General features: G+C 42.2%; 1 protein-coding gene across 1 annotated transcript in view; it reads right to left on the bottom strand.

Moving 5' to 3' along the window:
* Positions 1 to 11,789: 11,789 nt before the first annotated feature.
* CFAP58 (cilia and flagella associated protein 58) overlaps positions 11,790 to 20,164 on the bottom strand; it is a 57,087-nt gene continuing 48,712 nt past the window's right edge. Inside the window, exons 16-18 of the mRNA XM_071563812.1 lie at positions 17,694 to 17,813; positions 16,059 to 16,192; positions 11,790 to 11,913 (exon numbers count right to left, since the gene is read on the bottom strand). Of these exons, the coding sequence (XP_071419913.1) occupies positions 11,790 to 11,913; positions 16,059 to 16,192; positions 17,694 to 17,813 (378 nt within the window). The remainder of the gene's footprint in view (positions 11,914 to 16,058; positions 16,193 to 17,693; positions 17,814 to 20,164) is intronic.

Genomic DNA, 20,164 nt, shown 5'->3' on the forward strand with positions numbered 1-20,164 from the left:
CAGCAAGTCTTGACCCTGGGTTGGCACAAAACCATAGGCTGCATAATTAGTGCTTCTGTGGAGGAAGATGTGAACGACATGGACCCCACCCACCCCAGAGATCTTCCCATCCTATGTGAGCACTGCAGTTTCATACCCATCACAGCAACACCCCCAGAGCTCACATGGCCCACGAGGATGCACCAGGTAAAAGACAACGAGCAGCAGAGTTACTAAAGGCACTCGTAAGACAGACAGCTCAAATATGTCTGGCAAACACACTACTCTGGGAGCAAGATCAGCACAGGGGTGAAGTCCTTTTAAAGGAGAGGCAGCTTCTACCACCCTTAAACAGGAAAGCCCAGGAAGCTGAGGCCAAAGGGGCTTTGGCAAGTGAATGGCACAGTAAATTAAATTTAAAAGAGAGAGATGGCATGAAAGGGCCATAAATGCACCACAGTGATTTATGCAAAGCCCTGAGCTGTGGTTAAAATCCCGTGATCCAGACGGTTTCATTTATCACCACAGCATTCACTAAATTCTGCTCCAGTTCTGGGAGCAGTTGTCCTGGAAAATGGTTCATGTTTCTAGGGTTGCCATGTCTTTCACTTTTTGGTTCTTCTGTCTCTCTACCTCTTTTCTTTTTTTAATGAACAAGAAACTCTTCAAAGTCCTGATGTTTGCTCAGGCTCCCAGCCCTTCCTACCTTCCATGCTGCCCTTCTCCTCAAGGGGTTTTCAGTCTGTCCCACTCTAAAAATAATTCCAGAGAAATTACAGAGGAGTTGTACTCCATCTGTCTCTAAAAATGGTTTTTGTGCTCATATTATTCGCCAGTGACACTCCATCCCCACAATTACCCCTGCTATTTTATCTCTTGCTGCCTGTAATGCTGACGGAGAGAGCAGCAAACAGTGCTGGTGTTTAAGCCGAATAAGTCACTTAAATACATTTATACCCTCGGATCACAACATACAGCATAAATATAAGCATCTGTCATGCACTGACTTTATACAAATACTCACCATGATATCAGGCACAGCAATCACAAGAAAAATGCAGGATGATTTGAGCTGTAGCTGCCTGGAAGTCTTTGACAAGGGTATTAGATGAAAAATTTTAAAAAAGGAATGAAGCATCTCACCTAGATGTGGCTTTTTCTGTGCTGATTCTACAGGGAAAGCAGTGACTTGAAAAACTTCTTACTAGATTTGCAGCTATGCTTGTAATATCCTAATCCAGCAAGGGACTGCCCAAGGCTCAGCGTTGAAACTGGGTTCTTTTCATGAAGAAATCAAAGAAAAAGTGCCCAGGGCCAGCATGCTTGGTATGGGGAACCTGGCTCTGGTTCTGCCTGCAAAGCATCTCCCAGTTGCCATACCCAGCCTTGCCCCACTGCCCAGTCTGTGTGCCAAGGCTGGGAAGCCTGTCCTCACCACTGCTGGGCCAGAAGATGGGAGATAATTGGAATGATGCTTGGATTCTGCACACCTGAAACACTTCTCTGAGGGACTCCACCATAGATTTGACTGGGAAGAAATCATCTTGTGCTGCCAGCTGCCTGTCAGAGATGTGACACTGTCTGCACACGGTTGTTGTGATGTGGTTGTTCCTTGTAGTCTTCATCTGGAATAGGCTAGAGAAAAGTGAGATGTTGTTATGGACTTGACCATGTGTGCAGTCAGATGTGCTTTGTGAAGTCCACCCTCTCCTGCAGCACCACTGAACCAGAGGACAGTGGTGGAAGCAAATTTCCTGGGGGACAGATGAAGCTCATCAGAGTTCAAGTGCTTTGCAGTGGTCAGGTGAACAACTTGGTGGTGATGGTATGTTGATCCTAGGCAAGATCCATTCTCAGAGCAGGCAATTAACCTGACACTTTTGATCCAAATTTCTTCTCCCACAGCCTCAGTGAGTCCAACACAAGAACAGGGAAGATGTGAGCCTTGATCTGTAAGCCTGACACAGTAATAACACTTTCGCTTTTGCAGGTGCTCAGAGAGCAGAGGGATGAGGGTACCGCACACTCAGACTGGGGACAACATTGCAGCCTCTCATCCACCCGGGGGATCTCTGCTCCCAGTGATTGCCTGCTCACTGAGCAACATTTTGCACACAGCACATCACTATATGGACTGTGTTTTAAACTGAGGCAATTCCTAGGGGCAACATTTTTCAACAATCCCAGTCTTATTCTTTTTCCAAGAGTCTAATAAAAGCCACAGAAATGTTCATTTTTACTCTTGGGATTGCTGATTGTGGGCTCTCCCTTTAGGCATCTGCCAAGGGCAGTTTTCCAAGGCTGCCCTGCAGCCCTATGGGAAGACTTTCCCCACATGCCACTTCGTGGTGGGTTTAAGTAAACCCCACTGGCTTCTCAACAAACCCAACCTCTCACAGAGAGCTGGGGAAGAGAGGAGGAAAGGGGAGCTTTGCAAAGTGAGCCAGCAATCCTGCCCATCTCAGTTGTGGGGGATATGTCTGTGCATGCACTGGGCTGGGGGCAGAGGTGACAGGAGGGAAGCGGACAGGTTACAGTGTCACCAGAGCAGGAAAAAGCTGTTAAGTCTGACATCAGAGGCAGGGTTGTATCACAGAACCCAATACTTCTCTGTGATGTGCTCAGGTGAACTTTAGCTCAAAATTTGGCACTAAAAGTCTCAGGTTCCCATGCTCAACTCCAGAAGAAAAAAATCTCAGTGACCTGTCTTACCCCTGGTGCCCCAAGAGCGCTAAAGGCAGAACACGGCCACTGCCTCCTGCTTCTCTTCTTCCCTCAAATTCAGCTTCCACCTAGTAAAGGCAGATGTCTGCATGAAAGCAGAGTGCAGTCCTGGGGTACAGCAGAAAGTACCACCACTCTTCCCTCAGGCAGATCCTGGGCTAGTTGGATGAATCAGCTTAGGGACTGGAGGAAGCCAGGGGCAAAGCAGACGCAGCCCTGGGACATGGGATGGTGCTGGGGAAACTGGCACTACGTGGAGTAAAAAAGCATAAAGAAAGCAAGGCCCCAGCTGCAGAACGTGATCAAAGCCCAGCAGAAATCTGCACACTGCCAGCAAAGGGAACAGGCAGGGGAGGTGTGATGGGTGGCAGAGGGCTCAGGAGCTGGCTGCCAGCTTGCACTGAAGCAGCTAGGAAAGAAAAAAAATCAGTTATCCTTCAGCCTGAAGTAAATTATGAGACACATCCCTCAAGAGCACAAGGTGAAGCTCTTGATCAGACAAGCGATGCTGGCATGTAATTCCCCTTGATATCACCTGATTTGAATTTTAGTGCTTATGAAGGGTGCATGACTGACAGCTCTGGAAACTGCAGGCATCTGTTCCCGTGCAGAAGGAGCAGAGCACACAACCCTGGGCATGAGCATCCCTGTGCCAGCTCTGCTGCTGGTTGGAGCTGCAGGGAGAGGTAGCTTCTCTGGGGAAGCAGAACAGAGCTCATTCCTTGCTCTGTGCCTGGATCTGGGCACATGGGGTCCCACTGATGCCTTGTGGGGACAAGCATCTGCCCCATGTTAGGCAAAAGAATCTAGTTAGCCACCAGAAGTATAAGATCTCCCAGGGTTATGAATCTCATCCTTCTAATGCCTATCCACACCACAAGAGCTGGGTGGGAGATGCTGAAGTAGAAGGGAGCATGTATTCCAACACTGGCCTAGTACAAAAGACATAATAATTTTGATACCCATTCTCCCTTCAGACTTCCCCAGAGCAGGATCAACCATGGAGTCTACCAAAAGCTAAACCCATCAGAAACACCACCAGCACCAGAGGCCCCAAACTTTTGTAAGACAGAAGCACCTCCTTGCTGAGGATGACCCTCAACGTATCCATCCAGAGCATCAGGCTGCTTACCCTGTATGACTTGCAGTTAAATGCCACCCTGACACCCGATCCTGTCAGATCTCAGAAGCAGAGCAGGGTCAGCCCCAGTCAGTACTCGAATGGGAGATCTCCTGGGAATACCGGGGACTGTAGGTTCTAGTCCTGAGGACTTCACTGTTACCATCCAAGCTCACTTAACTGTGGCAGATGAACCTTAAGAGTTAAATGGTGGGGCCAGTTCTGCGCACGCTGTGCCTCACCTAAAAAAATCTACTGTGCAGGCTCGAAGGACACACCCACGTGGGTAGAGCCCTTCCCAAATCTTTGTTCACAAAGCCTTGCCATGATGATGATAATGTAGCACCATGGGACAGCTATTGCCCTAGGAATGGTTTGCAAGCCATCAACAATCAATATAAATGGTAAAATTCAGAAAAAAAAATAACATAAAATGAGTTGTAGATCCAGTAAACCCAAACCATTTTAGAAGCAAAGTAGAAATAGTGTCTGTTTAACTGCAAATGGAATATGCTAAACGCTCAGCTCATGTACTCAGGCAGAAATCTGTTGACTCCTGTAACCAAAGTTCACATAATTGCTCACTTCTTTCAGTTAATGCATCTCACTCTCGCTCACTGTGTTGCATACCAATTGAAACATGCATTTCTGCAACAAGGACAACAGGATCCACTCCAAAACCAAGCCACAACAGAGGCTGCTTTAAGGAATTTTGAAGGTAACTTTTGCAAGAGAAGCTGACCAGCAAAGCTGCTGCAAATTCAGGACTAGTGCTAGCATCAGGTGTTAGCAAATAGCTCACCACTGAGCAAATAAATCAATGCTGGGCTGTTAAAGAAGGCTGGTTGAAGACATTTCAGGTCTGCTTGGCTTTTTCCTCTACAGCACCTGAATCAGCAAGGGACCTGGCAATTTCTGAAGACTTGTGTACACTCAGTTGAAATAAAACTCCAGTGATGAGTTTTCCTAACCAGCCAGGAGGGAATACACCTGAACGATAGCACAGAAATTGCAGGGGATGAGGGAGGCCAAGTGGGGACTCAGAAGCAAGAACAATTATTACCCAGGCAGCCCCCAGTGTTTGCCCTGTCATTCAGCCACACCTCGAGGCTCTGCACATCCTTCATCAAAGGGAGCTGCACAGCAGCACTGCAGCTTTTGCAGAGCAAAACCAAGTGCTTCTGAGGATGTTACCAAATTTATGAGTTACTGAGCATGTGTTTGCTCATAGCCTGCCCTGATTACAAACTAAAACAGGCTTATTTAAACGGCTGCTTTGGGCATCTTTTAATTTGAAGTGACAAAGGTGGTTTAAGCAAACACATTTTACTTAGCGGTTGGGGTCAGCTAAGTACCTGTGGTCAGTTCCTGCACCTCAGATGCCACAGAATAGCTTTTCGCACGATCACATGAATACGAAAGCAGTCCTAGAAAATTATGCTTTCTGGCAGGAGCTAAGCACATCACTCTAAATATTTTTTTTAAACAAAACCAGTGGGTTTGCTGCAGAAACACTCTGTGCTTAGGATAAAATTTCGGGGTGTTCATAGGGAGGGGAGACAGGAACTCATGTTAACCATTCTTTCCTACAAAAATTATAAGGAAACTGGTAAATCAGCTACATCCCAGGGATGATGCCGAATACACCACTACCATAGTACTTTTGCTTTTATCACCCTACAGTTCTCCATGAGTCTAAGCTATCACTGAGTTTTGCCATTACACAAACATGCCTTGTTTCTACAGGGAAATCTGGAAAATTAAAAGAGATCAACAAAAGTTGCAAATACATACTTCACTTGAAGTGCATTCAAACCCCATGTAGAGATTCTCATTTCAGATTAAAACGGCCTTAAATTACTGCTTAGTCTTCTGCCAAGAAAGAGAAATGGCTCTTGCTGTGAAGAACAGTGAAGTTTAAATAGTCAAGACTGGCTGAAAGCACAGTTGTTATATCCACTTCACACCTGGGCATATTAAAAGTGCCCACCATCAGAAAGGGAGGCTCCTGGCCACACTGGAATGAAATGAATCTGTCAAGATCCAGTCTGCAAAAATAACATCCTTCAAAACAACGTTTGCGCCTCTTTCTTCCTGGATCTTAGGTAAGCTGAAGAGCTTACCAAACAAACAAACCAACCAACCAACCAAACAAAAAAAAACAACAAAAAAGAAAAAAACAACAACAAAAGACAAACCACCAAAACCCCAACAACAATAAGAATACTAAAAACAGAGAAAACAACTGGTCTAGAACTCAAAAAAGGGAGCATAACTACCCTTAAAGCCAGCATAGGATGGGCAACCAGGAAATTCACTGTTAGGAGAAACCTCTGTGCAGCACTTCATTGTCCCTTGAGGATACAGTACCTCCTCAAAAACCACAGAGTCTCCTTTAGCACACTTAGGCTATAAGACAAGAAGGATCCAAACCAGAAAATTCTGGTTAAGAAACAGTTCCACAGTTTGCCTATGACTTAGAGGTTGGGGTCCACGATTTCCCTCTCAGACAGGAGGGGAGCACTGCACAAGCCGGTGAGGCAGCAGAGAAATTTAGAGCCCTGGCAGCAATTAAAGCAAGAGCTATTGGATTCACAAAGTCACGAGGAATACCAATTTTTCTTGAAAACCAACTCCAAACCACCTCTGTGGCAGTGCCTCTGTACTGCCAAAGCCTTGGCTGACAGCAACCAACCTGCAGAAAAGCAGCACTAATGGTGTGCATTGGAGCTCCATGGTCAGATACCACAGCCTAAGAAAACTGCTGCTTCTAGCCAAGGCAGACCACAAGAGCAAGGTTTACCTTCACCTTTGTTTCAGAGCGGTCTGCAGAGTTCAGAACTTTGTTCTTCCCCTTCAATTACAGCCCTATTACCCTAAAAATCAAAGCATCTTCCCCTCCTCGGCATCCTGCTTGTAATCACTTGCTACCCAATTAGCACCGAGCGGAGACACTCACCCCCCATCTGCATCGTGATCCTGAGATTAGCTCGGTTGGTTAGAACTTGGTACTACTAACTCACTCATTCCAACTTCTCCAAGTGGCTCTATACACTTGTCATGAGATACACAAACCCACTGAGGTCAGTAGAGGGACTAAAAAGTATATGGGTTCAATAAACCTACATTGTTGCTCCAGTTCAGGGAGAAAGCACACTGAAGTTAAGGCTTAGCAGAGCAGCAGGCAGCTGCTTTCACCTGACCCACATGCAGCATAACCCACAGGTCCTGCCCTATCCCATCACACCCACAGGTGCTACAGGCACAGTTTCACTTTCATTTTGGAAAACAGGGCTCCTCAAGCAAGCCCAAGGGATGAGATTCTGACATCTTTCTGTACGCTGAACAGCACAAGTAGCTGATCTGTGTATGGCTGCTTACAAAGCACTCAAGTAGGGAACAGAAAGAGCATCAAAATCAAGTGCCTGCTTTTAGAAACACACTAAAAATACATTCTGCTAGAGGAGATGGCACAACAGCTAAACCACCTGCTAGAAAAACAATACTCAATTGCTAAAGTGCCTAAATACAAATATACATGACTTAGATACTCTAATTTGGATAAAGATAGTTGGGATAGGCCAATTTTCAGGACAAGTCATTAACGCTTCAGAGATGGTAAGCACTGGTTTTGCTGCTCACATTCTCTTTTTGACTCCCCTATTAACTTTGTCCTCTCTTAATCTCACATCGACAGCAGGGAATAAGGCAAAGGTCTGTTTCTCTCTGCTTTACCTTGTAACTTCTTTAGGACAAAGCAGCAACCTGAGATATGGAACTGTGGACTCACATGGTTACTGGCAACCCACCTGCAGGCAGTGCTCTGGGCCACGCTGCTGGACACCTCTGTAGCCATTCCTTTTCCAAAGGGCTGGGAAGAAAATCTTTCCTCCTGTTCACCTGGGCTTTCACACCCACAGATGCCTTTCCTGTGCCATCTATCCCTCTCCATCCGGCAGCCACTTGCTCTTTGACAGCATTTAGGAAAGGGAACTAAATTGTTCCTATGTTTTGCTGTCAGTGCACAGCAAGAGCCAGGTCCTCCCTAAAGGACACCAGAAACTCATCTACAGGGCTGAGCTCGTTAAATTGTGCCCAGGTGGATCTGATCAGGGTCCTTAAGCCCCATCAGTGCCCCAGAGCCCAGCACCTGCTGCTCCCCTCACAGCAAAGCCTCTGCTCTGTGGTGCTCGGAAAAGCCTCTGAGTGCCAAGTTGCCAGCCTTTCTTTCTGCCTCCCTAGTCCTGGGGTTTGTGGATCCCAGCACAATACAAGGCCTGAGTTGTGTCCTGTTTTTCACTGCTGTTGATTCAAAGGGTTCCCAGATTCACAGCAGCAGGACACCTTACTGGATGTGTAGGATGTGTAGAATTCATAAAGCAAGTGTAAATTAAGGACTGGATTTTTGTGCTGTGTCTTTGGTAGCTGACAGGTGACCACAGAAGGGTCGTGCTCCCACATTTGAACTTGATAGCTCAGTGTACACTGTCTTGGTTGTGTTCTGCTTGTGCAATACACTGAATACAGACCTGCCAGACAAGATCAGAGCTTAAGTTAGATGTGAAATCACTTAAAATATTATCTACATATTGCAAGAGCTCTGAAAATGAATAATATCACATACTTTACTCACTGAAAGACTTCAGGACAGATTTACTGTGCAAGCTCCAATCCGAAGCAATTAAAGGAAAGAAAGATTTCCTCTAACTTAAGTGCCATGGATCATAGCCCTTCACCTCCATCTTTTCACATATCCTTACAGGAACAAGAAGTCAAAGATATACTTGCTACTTCTAGGCTTACATCTTGCACAGACTGGAATTCAATTAACATTTTTCTGCAACAAAACTTGGAGAAGCACTTCAGAGCTGCTGCTCACAATGCAGAAGCCACTGAACAAATGATATTCTCATTAACGCTCTGCCTTTCCCTGCTGTGCAAGCCAAATCCTTGAACACTAAAAGTACCCCAGCATCATCTGGGTTCACAGACATCCAGAGCAATTCTTCAAGCTCCCTGACTTTTATAGAGCAGGGGGAAGGGATTTGGTGTGCTTTAATCCGTTCTTTTATATGAACTCAGAAATGGTTTTCACTCTCTAGCACTATAAATTAAACTGGCTGCAGTTATTCTATTCCTGATTATGCTGGAAGTTACTGGCAATAATTTGATGACAGTATTTTCTTGGCTTTTTTTTCCTCTTCTTTTCCAAATTAACCTGTGAATTTAGGTTCCCTGGTAGTAAGTAAATAATGCAATAAAATTGGACACAGTTTCCAACACTTTCACATCTCTGTGCCTGAAATTTTGGATGAACAAGTAAAAGCTTCTGTACTTCGTAGGTGGAATTTACTGTATTCCCTTCACAGCTCTTTAGTCTGGAAGAAAATATTGTATGAGAAAATCACGATTTTTTGCACTCCAATGTGGGGTTTTTTTCAATCTAGAAGACTAACCACTTTTCCAATATAAGTGAATTTACCTTTGCAAGTCTTTAGACAAATACTATCCCACTTATTTTAGAGGCTGGAAAAACTCAGGTCAAGAATCATTTATGGATGGAGGTTCTTGTGCAGTGCAAGGTACTATTAAATACAGCAAAAAAAGAAAAACAATCTTTTTTTTGTACTCATTATATGCAAGTAGGGAACAGATTCTATTTGCTTGGCTTTCCCTCCTTTCCTCTGACCACTGTAACAGCTTCTCTCCTAAACGGATAATAAACAGAGAGAAAGTGAGGCTACTGGTGAGGCCACACTGGTGAGGCCACACCTCGAATGCTGTGTCCAGTTCCGGGCCCCTCACTATAAGAATGACATTGAGGTGCTGGAGTGAGTCCAGAGAAGGGCAGTGAAGTTGTTGAAGTGTCTGGAGAGTAAATTCTATGAGGGGAAGCTCATGGAGCTTGATCTGTTTACTCTGGAGAAAAAGAGGCTCAGGGGTGACCTTATCACTCTCTACAACTACCTAAAAGGAGGTTGTAGCAATGTGGGGATCAGCTCCTTCTCCCAGGCAACGAGTGACAGCACAAGAGCACATTGCTTTAAGCTGTGCCGGGGAGGTTCAGGTTGGACATCAGGAAGAATTTCCTCACTGAAAGGGTGGTTAAGCATTGGAACAACCTGTCCAGGAAAGCGGTGGCCTCACCACCCCTGGAAGTGTCCAAGAAATCACTGCACATGGCGCTTAGTGCCATGGTCCAGTTGACATGGTAGTGTTTACTCAAAGGCTGGACTCTGAGGTCTTTGGAGGTCTTTCCCAACCTAAACAATTCTGTGAAAGATGTACACAGACCACTGGGTAAGTTAAGGGGTACAGTTTAGCATGTAGTACCTAAGTTACATTTCTACAGAGTGATGGTATTCTGGGAGTCTAACTGTGCCTCTCACATTCATGTGAATTAATAAACACGGCTTTGATGACTTATTTCAATACAAATTACCTGCCAGTGTCAGTAGCAGAGTCCAGCTCCAGGTTGAATACTCAGGACCTTAACAAATATCAACTTCTCAAAGTTTCAGTAAAACCTACCTGGGATTCCATCAAACTCAAGTGCTCATGTCAGCTGTTGTCAATTATTCTAACTATAAGGACATGTCAGGTACACAGAAGACAATTGAGGCAGCATGACTGTCCTAAAATGATAACTTTAGCATAATGCACTTGACAGTGAAAAAACAATAATAGCTATTTTGGGAACAAAAGAAAGGTACAATGGATCTGATGACTAAGTGTTCTGGTCCCCAGTGTAAAAGCAAGGTAGATTCCCATCGTATTTAACTTGATTCCTTTGAATTAAACACTTCCATTAAAGTTTCCCACAGTAGCTTTAATATTTAATTATGTATTCCACCAAAGGAAAGAACAAAAGCTATGCAAAGGGTTTTTTGGTTTGGGTTTTTTTTTTCTGCATGTGAAATATTTATCAGCATATCTCTTTGGACTAGTATTTTTATCCCCCAGGCAAGGGAAAAAAAATTCCACGTACAAATCAGTTTCAAAACATTTTATTTTACAGCTTGAAAGTTTTCTATACTTCAGCACCTCATGCCGTGACTTTGTTATTTCACTTGTTAATGAATGGTAATTAAATCTCTTTTGGCTGAAAAGGTTGGAGGGCTCCTGCTGCATTACAAAAACAATTTCTGAAAGTTACAGAAATGCCCAAGTGTCTAGAAATTAAGGCGTAAAGTTTGCCATGTTTTGAGTCCAAGTTTGAATCGCTTGGAAGGATTTAAGTGAGAGAACAGCATGTCCCACTCAGTGTGCACAATCTCCCCAGTTGAAGAGACATAATTATGTCACTTTGTATCTACCAAAGTAAATACAGTTGTGCTCTTAATAATGTACATTGTGGCCACAAACTTCCTTGATCTCACTAACAACCATAGCAAACACTGCCTAAATCCTATTATATACTACCTACACAAAGAACTGCTACATGTGTACATCTAAGACTTTAATTCTGCATTTGCTCAGCAGGGCTTGAAACATCAGCCTATTAATTTTTCTTTTTTTCTGTTTTCTCTTTTTTTCAGGTGCTTTGAGTCAGAAGATAAATGAGTGAGTGCTTACAACAGAAGTAGATAAAAAGGAAATAACTACATATTAAGGCATTTGGTAGTGTTACAGTGCTAAATAGAGACACATTATTGAAAAATAAGTATCTCCACTATTCACTTACATCAGTGCATGCTTCTGCTGGCATCAAATAGGCAGATTTGGTCCACAGCTTGTAAAAAAATTATGTTAATTTCAATATAAAATGCAATACAAAAGGTAAATGCAATATTAAATATACTTCCAATGTAAAAAAGCATTTTATTATATACAATATATAAAATTTTTCTGAAGGTGATACAGTGATTTTAGTAGATTCTGAATCTCTTTCAAAATTACAGTTTCTCAAACAACACACAAATAGGGTTTAGTAAGAAACTGGGAATGTGACTAGATGAGTCGATTGTTAGGCTGCAATTTTGGGAAGGGGTTTAGTCAAAGGAAAGCCCCCTATAGTGAACTGAGGTCTATCATCAGGCCTGAGGGGTGGTAATTTCCTCTTCATATCCAGGCAGGATCTCTCCTTCTCCCTTTAGGTAGAAACAAAGGAACAGAAAATACATGTTTCATTCTGCAGCCCAGAGATGTTTACAAGCTAAGGAAATCTGTGTCCTCCAGAGTATCTTTGATGCAACCATGTTATCAAGAGATCATTAAAAAAACATTGATTAAAGCCTGTTAGGCTAAACCACCAAGACTAGGTGCTGTTTGGACCTAATTACAAGCCTACTGATGGGTTTTGGAATTATTAAACATCAGAAATAAATGAGCTTTCTTTGTGCTACTCCCCAAAATGGTCAGAGCACCTCATTAGAGCAAGTCTGTACATGAGCTCCATGACTTTAGATTTCTAATCACCATCCCATCCTAGCAAGAATACGCCTGTTTTCAAACAAACAGCTACATTCATCAAAGGCACAATGGGAAGATACTTTTTCTTTGTTGAATTTTAATGAATATAGAGTGTTATCTGTCTTCACATTTTAACAAAGTTCCAGTGATAATTACCCTGTCTGTGACATTTGCAGAAAACTAACAGTATGCTCTAGGTGCACTGATAGCCCCAGGAAGTTGTTCCATCTGAGGATCCAGGAGGTCTTGAATTTGATGGCATTGAGAGGAGGGAACAAGGGTTAGCTGGTTCCACTCTTACATGCTTGGGGAGATAAGCACAGCACTACAAATATGAAAGGCAGTATTTCAAACTCACTGTGATATAACTGGATGCTTCAGAGAGAGGTCCCAAGGTATTTAAGATTAACCAAGTGGAGCTTTATGAAGTACTAGTTTATCATAACAGCAGAGGTCTCAAGACTTTACAAGAAGGTCAGTGCCATTACTTTTATTTCATGGTCACTGAAATTGAGACACAAACATGAGTGCAGCCACAATATTAGAACCTTTTCTCAGTCCCCAGTAAGGTAAAAGAAAACACTTGTTGGAATTAATACTTTTCTTTGTCCCTAAATAATTCTCATGAGAGGAGAAAGTTCAGACAAACCCTGCAGGATGATGCATCCTTTTCCAAATTTAACCCATACAGAGGTGGGAGAATGGCCAAAAGATGGCAGAGATGAATGTAACCAAGAAAACCATTTATAACTGTTTGTATCAATGTAGCACTAATGGATATGCCAGCTGACAGCACTAAAAACTAACATGCTGTATTTAGATGGCTCACCCTATCTCACTGTTGAGCTTCCAAGTTTGGGGAGAGAAAATGATCCAGAATCCATACTCATTCTTCCTTCATGCTCCCATGGAGACCACAAACAGATGTGCTCATCAGTATGGAAAATTCAATGCAACTGAATATTTGTAATATATTATGCAGAATTAATGTGCAAGCCATCACATGCAAAAGCTCCCAGTTACTACTGACACCTCTTAGTGCAGTTATTTACATATATAGGACTGCTGGATCAGGTCTCTGGTGTGAATTTAAGCTTCATATTTTCTCACCAATCCTTATCAAGATTGAAGTGGAATCCAGGTGCTAGAAGCAACTAGGAAAAGTAGTGATGCTGAAGAGGTGCAAGAAGCAGAAGGAAAGAACAGGAAGAGATGGAAAAAGAAAGACCAAGACAACTGGGAAACACAACATTCAGAATCAGAGAGCAGAAAAAGAGATTTCAAATTCACAACTAAAATCTTCAACATTCATTTTTCACTTTGAACAGAAAACAAAGCTCCTGCTGTCACTCATATTCTTTCAGCATCATATGGAAAGCTGCATTTGTTCAGTACCAAGACTTTAAATCACAAATCAAAGCTATCTTGTGCAAATCAATAAAAGCTTTAGATGATAACTTTGTGTGTGGTTATCTGAGAGTATTAATTCTCTTTCACAGCAGGGTAGTCAATAATGCTGTTAATGCTATTGTCCTGACAGGATCCTCTTTTTATTAGCAAAACCAGCTACATTTATTTCAGACATGATGTTAACATTAGCCAACAAGATAGAGATCAAGTTGGTGGTTTTGTGTCAGCTGGGATTTAGAGCAATCTGAGATTGTAGGAAGCAAATGGCCATGGCTCTTTGGCTCCATAACCTGGCACTGCCTGTCCAGCCCTGCCTGAGGTGTGGGATGGCTGGATGTGAGGGGAGAAGGACTCCTTCTGGGGAAGGACCTGACTGCACAACAGGATCTTTCTATTACAAAGCCAATGACATGTGTCGCACAATTGGCAGGTTGGAGAAGAAAAGCTGCACGGGGTTGTTTCCTCTGCACTGCTGATGGCCAACACAAACCACAGCCCAGAGATTACAGAAGTTGCTGTTATCCAGGACTGATATGCCCAGTTATACCTTTGTGTCCTTCAAAGGAGGATGTAGTCCAACAGGTTTAACTGGGGAACAAAACAGTGAAGGACAGAGCACCTGGACACCCCTCAGCAGCCACAAGACATGAGAAGTGCAAGCCAGGGCTGGCTGCACAGTGTTGATGCCTTCTGAGCCTGTGGTGGGAGCAATGAGACAATACCATCCTGCAGAAGCAGCAACAGCATCTGAATGCACTTCCAAAACAAAGATGTCACAAAGATACCATGTGCAGACACTTGCCCACAAGAACAACTTGACAAGCTGCACTAATGGCAGATACCTACCCTGAACCTGTAAACAGGGCATCCAGCACTAACTGACCTGCAACATGAAATACCATCCACTGTGTGTGATTAAAACTCCCAGTTCAGTCACCATCAACTCACGTAATATTTTTTTTTTACTTTAAGGCAGTTGTGTCTCTAACATGTAGAGCTTTTATGACAGCAATTAGTTCTAGGTGAAAGATAACAAAAACACATGGGTGAGTTTCTCCTCATCTGATGAACAAAAAGAGACACAATGCCAGGCTCCAAAATGGAAACATCAAAACTACTGTGAAGAGGACACTTAGCTGCTGAAAATGGATTATCAGGCATTATAGAAGCCTCACATATTGATCCTAAAGCTCCAGGAAGGCCATTAGCACTGCACAATTGTTGCTAATTCCAAACATTAAGGTAACATTATGCAATTTGTAGATGGACAGAAGTCACTGTTTATCACTGATTATTTTGCTAATTTAGTCATCAAATTCATTTGCTGGCTGAAACAGGATTAAGGAAGAAAAGATACAGGCAGCCTTGAATTATATTCAGCAAGGTAGAGAACTGCTGGCTTTAGTGTGTGAGGGACAGGATGAGGATGGCACCATGTGGAAAGACAAAGGGCTTTCTGTGTATACAGAAAAATTTGGTAACAGATCACATCGACTGACTGCAGAAATACAAGAAATTTCTCTTTAAACATAAAGTCCACCCTCAACACCCTCAGCAGGTTTTCAGATGACACTAAGCTGAGTGGTGCAGTTGACTCACCTGAGGGATGGGATGCCATCCAGAGGGATCTGGACAAGTTCAAGAAGTGAGCCCATGGGAATATCATGAGGTTTAATATGGGCAAGTGCAAGGTGCTGCATCTGAGTTAAGGCAACCTCTAGTATCAACCCAGGCTGGGGGATAACTAGACCAAGAGCAGCTCTGCTGAGAAGAACTTGGGAATGCTGGTGGATGAAAAGCTGGACATGAGCCGGCAATATGTGCCCACAGCCAAGAAAATCTGCTGCAATAGGACAGGGGGAAATGGTTTTAAACTACAGGAAGGTAGATTTAGACTAGATATAAGGAGGAAATTTTCTGTTATGAGGGTGGTGAAAGGTTGAAACAGGTTAGCCAGAGAGGTGGTGGATGCCCCATCCCTGGGAACATTCAAAGTCAGGTTGGATAGGGCCCCATCTGGCTGAAGATGTCCCTGCTCATTGCAGGGGGATTGGCCTAGATAACCTTCAAAGGTCCCTTCCAACCCAAACTATTCTATAATTCTCTGCTTTGATGTGAAAGACCAGACACTAATCTGTGTCCTCTGGGTATCATCTCATTGATATGAATAATTTAACAGGACTGCAGAGCATGTTCAGCACCATCTCTGCTAGATGTTCTTGTCCTGGCCATAGATCATGGTAAATCTAAGCCAGACTGAAGTAATATGAAGGATAACATTCAGGAAAATTAGGCAACAATACTATATCACCTCAGTTAAATATGGCAACATTCTAATCAGAAGGGAAAAGTAGGGTCTAAAAAATCTACTTACACAGAAGTTTTTGTAGACAAAACTGTTGTTTCCCCATACTTGTTCTGTTGTTCCTTGCGTTTCTGAGCTAGGTATTTCTTTTTCACATTTACAAGCTCGTTTTTAAGTCTTTCAATTTCACGTTTGTATTCTTTGCTCTGTGCTTCGTACATATTCAGTTCTGAGGACAAAACCTAACAAAAAAGGGACAAATAGCAGAAACATGAGATGTAGATTCACTTACACGTAACTGAGTATTTTACAAGCACTTTCTCCTTTCATATGTGACGATGTAAGACATCACCATTTTATACTCTTATTCCATCATGCTTCATTTGATCACTTCTGTTCACCTAAGGACAACTTAGAAAATTGAGGTTATGCCATTTAACCACAACACAACATGTAAAATATGCTCCAAGTTTTATGGGAATGGTATTAATATATACATTAGCTCTTAATTTCTGGGACATAAATTCAGGTGAAAACTCACAATGAAGGTCTTAAAAAATAATGTATCAGGGAATTATTTAATAATAATAATAGGGTTATTCACAGGGATCCACTGTTAAGTGGAGTAATTCAATCCTCACAGGCAAAGTAGTACCAGGCAATGTAAACATTAATACAATTCCACTTTCATGGAAATCGGTAACATTTTTGAAATGTAGGAACAGGCATAGTGATTTTTCTTCCTTTCAAAAAGGAGAATAGCTTGACCTGGCACCCCAAAATGTTACACACACCAGCACACTATAGCAGACTGTGCCTGAAATACACAGTCACAATTGACTGCATTAAGAACAAATAAGGCCTGTATAGAAAACTTCAAATCACATTCAGTTTAGCTCAACTTTGGCTTCTATTTTACATTTTCTACATTGTTTTTCTTCTCCATGGAAAGCTAAGATTTGCATAACAGCCTTTTTGTTTCTTAAGAGCCCATCTGCTCCTGCATTTTTTTCCTCATGGTTAGTATAGACGTGATTATGATGCAGTGAACAGGAGATGATGACTTCAACAGAGAGAGGAGCTGTAGAAGTCGATGAACTCCTTGGGAGGCTGATCTCTCATGCAGGAAAGAATATGGGAAGATCAGCTTATCCATGGAGTATCATAGAATTCTATCAAAGAATCACTTTTTAAGATCATGCTTTTAAAATTTCCTACAAAATTCTTTTGGAACCAGGAAATCCTCCCTTCTACTGACAAGGGGTTCCTCCCATCACCCCTATAAAATCTGCAAATCTAATATACATGTACATGTTGCCAGAGAAATAACAATAATTTAAGACTAGATTCTCAAAAAATTCCCTTTAGTTAGTTAAAGAGAAAATTAAATGGCTTTGATTTGTTCCTTAAAGATCTCAGTAGTTTAAGAAAAGGGAAGGAGAATAAGCTTAATGAGAAAGCTCACGCACAAAACACATTTATAGCATTGTGCTGCACACTCATATTTTAATAAGACTTCCTTTATTTTAATGAAACAAACTAGCCCAATGTTTAAAACAGTTCTCTTGCTGCTACTGGTTCTCCCTTGAGGAGATGCAGTATTAACCTCAATTTCCTGATCTAATCTACCAGGGCGTGCACTCTGTTCATTGGAAATCCTCCTGAAGCCTCACTGCCCATGACCCTGAGTGCAGCCACCTGCAAGGCTGCAGCCCCTCAGCCAGAGACAGGAGCAGCTCTTACTTTCAGCTGTTTAGTTTTCTCCTGCAGAGAGTGTCGGTGCTGCTGCAACTGCTCCCTGGCTTCGGGCCCGGGCTGCCGGGCCAAGACTTGCCTCAGCTCCACATACAGCTTCTCCTTCTCCTGAGAAAAAGACAAGAGGAAGAACTCTTTAAAAACTATTATAGCAGCAGCACAGCCTGTGATGAAATCAACCTCACTGAAAACTGAAATTCAATCAGGAAGATATGTGGAGAAACAAATCTGCCTGTGTGTCAGTCTTTCCTCGCTAGCCATAAGGTATTTAAAGTTGTTGTGATAGCAATGGGAGAGCTCATTATGAGAAACATCCAGCTACCTTGAACCACGAATGAAATACTCTTAAAACACCATCATCAGTGAGCACACTCCATCACAGAGAATGTACAACAGTCACTGTAAGGGTATCCAGGGCTGGGAAATGAATTACCAGTAACTGTGCTTATTGCAATCTTTCTTCTGAGTCACACTGCCTTACATGAGGGATCAGAGCTTCACCCAGCAGGATGTGAGCAGGCTACAGAAATGTCAGGGAACAACTGTACAGAAGAATAACTTCTTCCAAAGAAAATCCTGCAAAGCACGTGTACACATACACACACGCACAGACTTTTATTTATATATTTATATATAACCTCTCAGTTTAACTGCAGAGGCTCTGGGAAAGGGAAAGAAAGTATAAACAGCAACTATCACTATCACAATTACCACCAAGTAATTTTATTTTGTCATCTGTCTCCTCTTCCTTTATGTTGGAACAGTAATACTTGTGGGAATTGCGTATAGTCATGCCTGAACAGAAACCACACCATAGATCCACTTACAGCTCTCTGTACTGAAATGCTGCTTTCAGCTGTGCTTTGAGAATATACTTGTTTTTAGCATGAAGAATAAAGCTGTGAACAAAGCCACCTTCATAGTTTTGCACATTGCAATAGTTTTAGTATCTAGCCTGACAAACTAAGATCATTATTATTTAACATTATTTAATAAGATCACATCCTTTTCTGGTACCTGGAGAGCTGGGATTAAAAAGGAGACTAGCAGACAAAAGATTTAATTGAGGAAGACAAAAATGCCAAGAAGAAGGTACAATAGCTGATTATTTACAGTGGATTTGACAAAAATCTTCTTAGCTTTTCTATAAACTCCACCTACTACTCTTACTGCAGAATTCTTCCACCGATGTGGGAAACGGTGCCTCCATATCCTCTAGAATTGCTACATTTGGTCCTGCTTAATGGTTGAGCCAGGATTTTCAGAAGTGGCTTGTAATTCTGAAGATGTAAAATTTTAGGGGCCCAGTCTTCAAGAGCGTAAGGAGTATGGAGTTTTTAGACCTCATAATTTTATGAAAACCATGCACTACAATGGCCACAAGCTGGGACCCAAAAATGGAATTACTTGAAATCATGCATTACTTTTGCAAGCATTGCCCTTAAACTCTGAAGATTACTGAGGAAGAGTTCCTTATAGTTGAAGTTGTTCACAGTTTATCTCTGGAAAAATCAAAGCCTCCTGTGACTCAGACTGAAGTTTGCATAGTAGCAAAAATTAAATTCGTAATTCAATCTTGAGTAGAGTTGTTATGCCACAAAAAGTGGTTTCCACTACTAGCTTTTCTTTCTGAGGAAGTAAGATTTCAGGTAAAAACAAAGAAAAAGAAAAATCTGTCTTGCCAAAATCTGGCTGGTCAGTATTAACATTTCACCCCTAAACGGATCATAGATTTGTATTTTGGAAGAGTGAAATGGTAATTTGGATAAATATGGAGCAGTAGATGGATTGAAGATCTTACGTGCAATTGTTTTCCAATTTTTTTCTCTTCTAACCTTCTACAATGGCCAAGTAAGCTCTTCAAACATTGTGCAATGGTGTGTATAATAACCTCATTTAGAGACAAAGCATGCAATTCTATTATAAGGAGAATCTATGTTATGCAACAGAGACTCGTTAGCTGTCCAATGCATATTGTCTCCATAATCCAACAGAGGCACAACCAGATGTCTTGTAATGCATATCCTGTCCTTCCTAGCTAAGCACTGTCCATCTCTTTTACATTTAGTCAATTAATTTGTCACTGGGTTAGAAGCACCATATGTCAGCAAAACATTAAAAGAAAATCCTGGATCCTTCTTTCCTCATCAGCAGAAGTTTGTATTCACAGGTCAGCACTTCTATAATTTCTGACATTTAACCTCAGGATTGAAAAAAATCAATTAATTTCAATTAATTTTAAAACAGCAACCACCAGAGTAAGTCTAAGTGAGTTGCATGGTAGACGTAGTTCTACCACCAAAAATACATTGCTTAGAGCAGTGCTTTTATCTTTACACATAAGAAACCAGGAATGCTCAGGAAAAAGAATAAGCAAATTAATTTTAAAAAAGTTTTCTATAATAGATTAATTCAATCCATTATGATTGGGTGTCTTTGGCTTTTCCCAAACTGGCTCC

The sequence above is a fragment of the Pithys albifrons genome, chromosome 9, assembly GCF_047495875.1.
Source record: "Pithys albifrons albifrons isolate INPA30051 chromosome 9, PitAlb_v1, whole genome shotgun sequence".
Taxonomy (NCBI): Eukaryota; Metazoa; Chordata; class Aves; order Passeriformes; family Thamnophilidae; genus Pithys; species Pithys albifrons.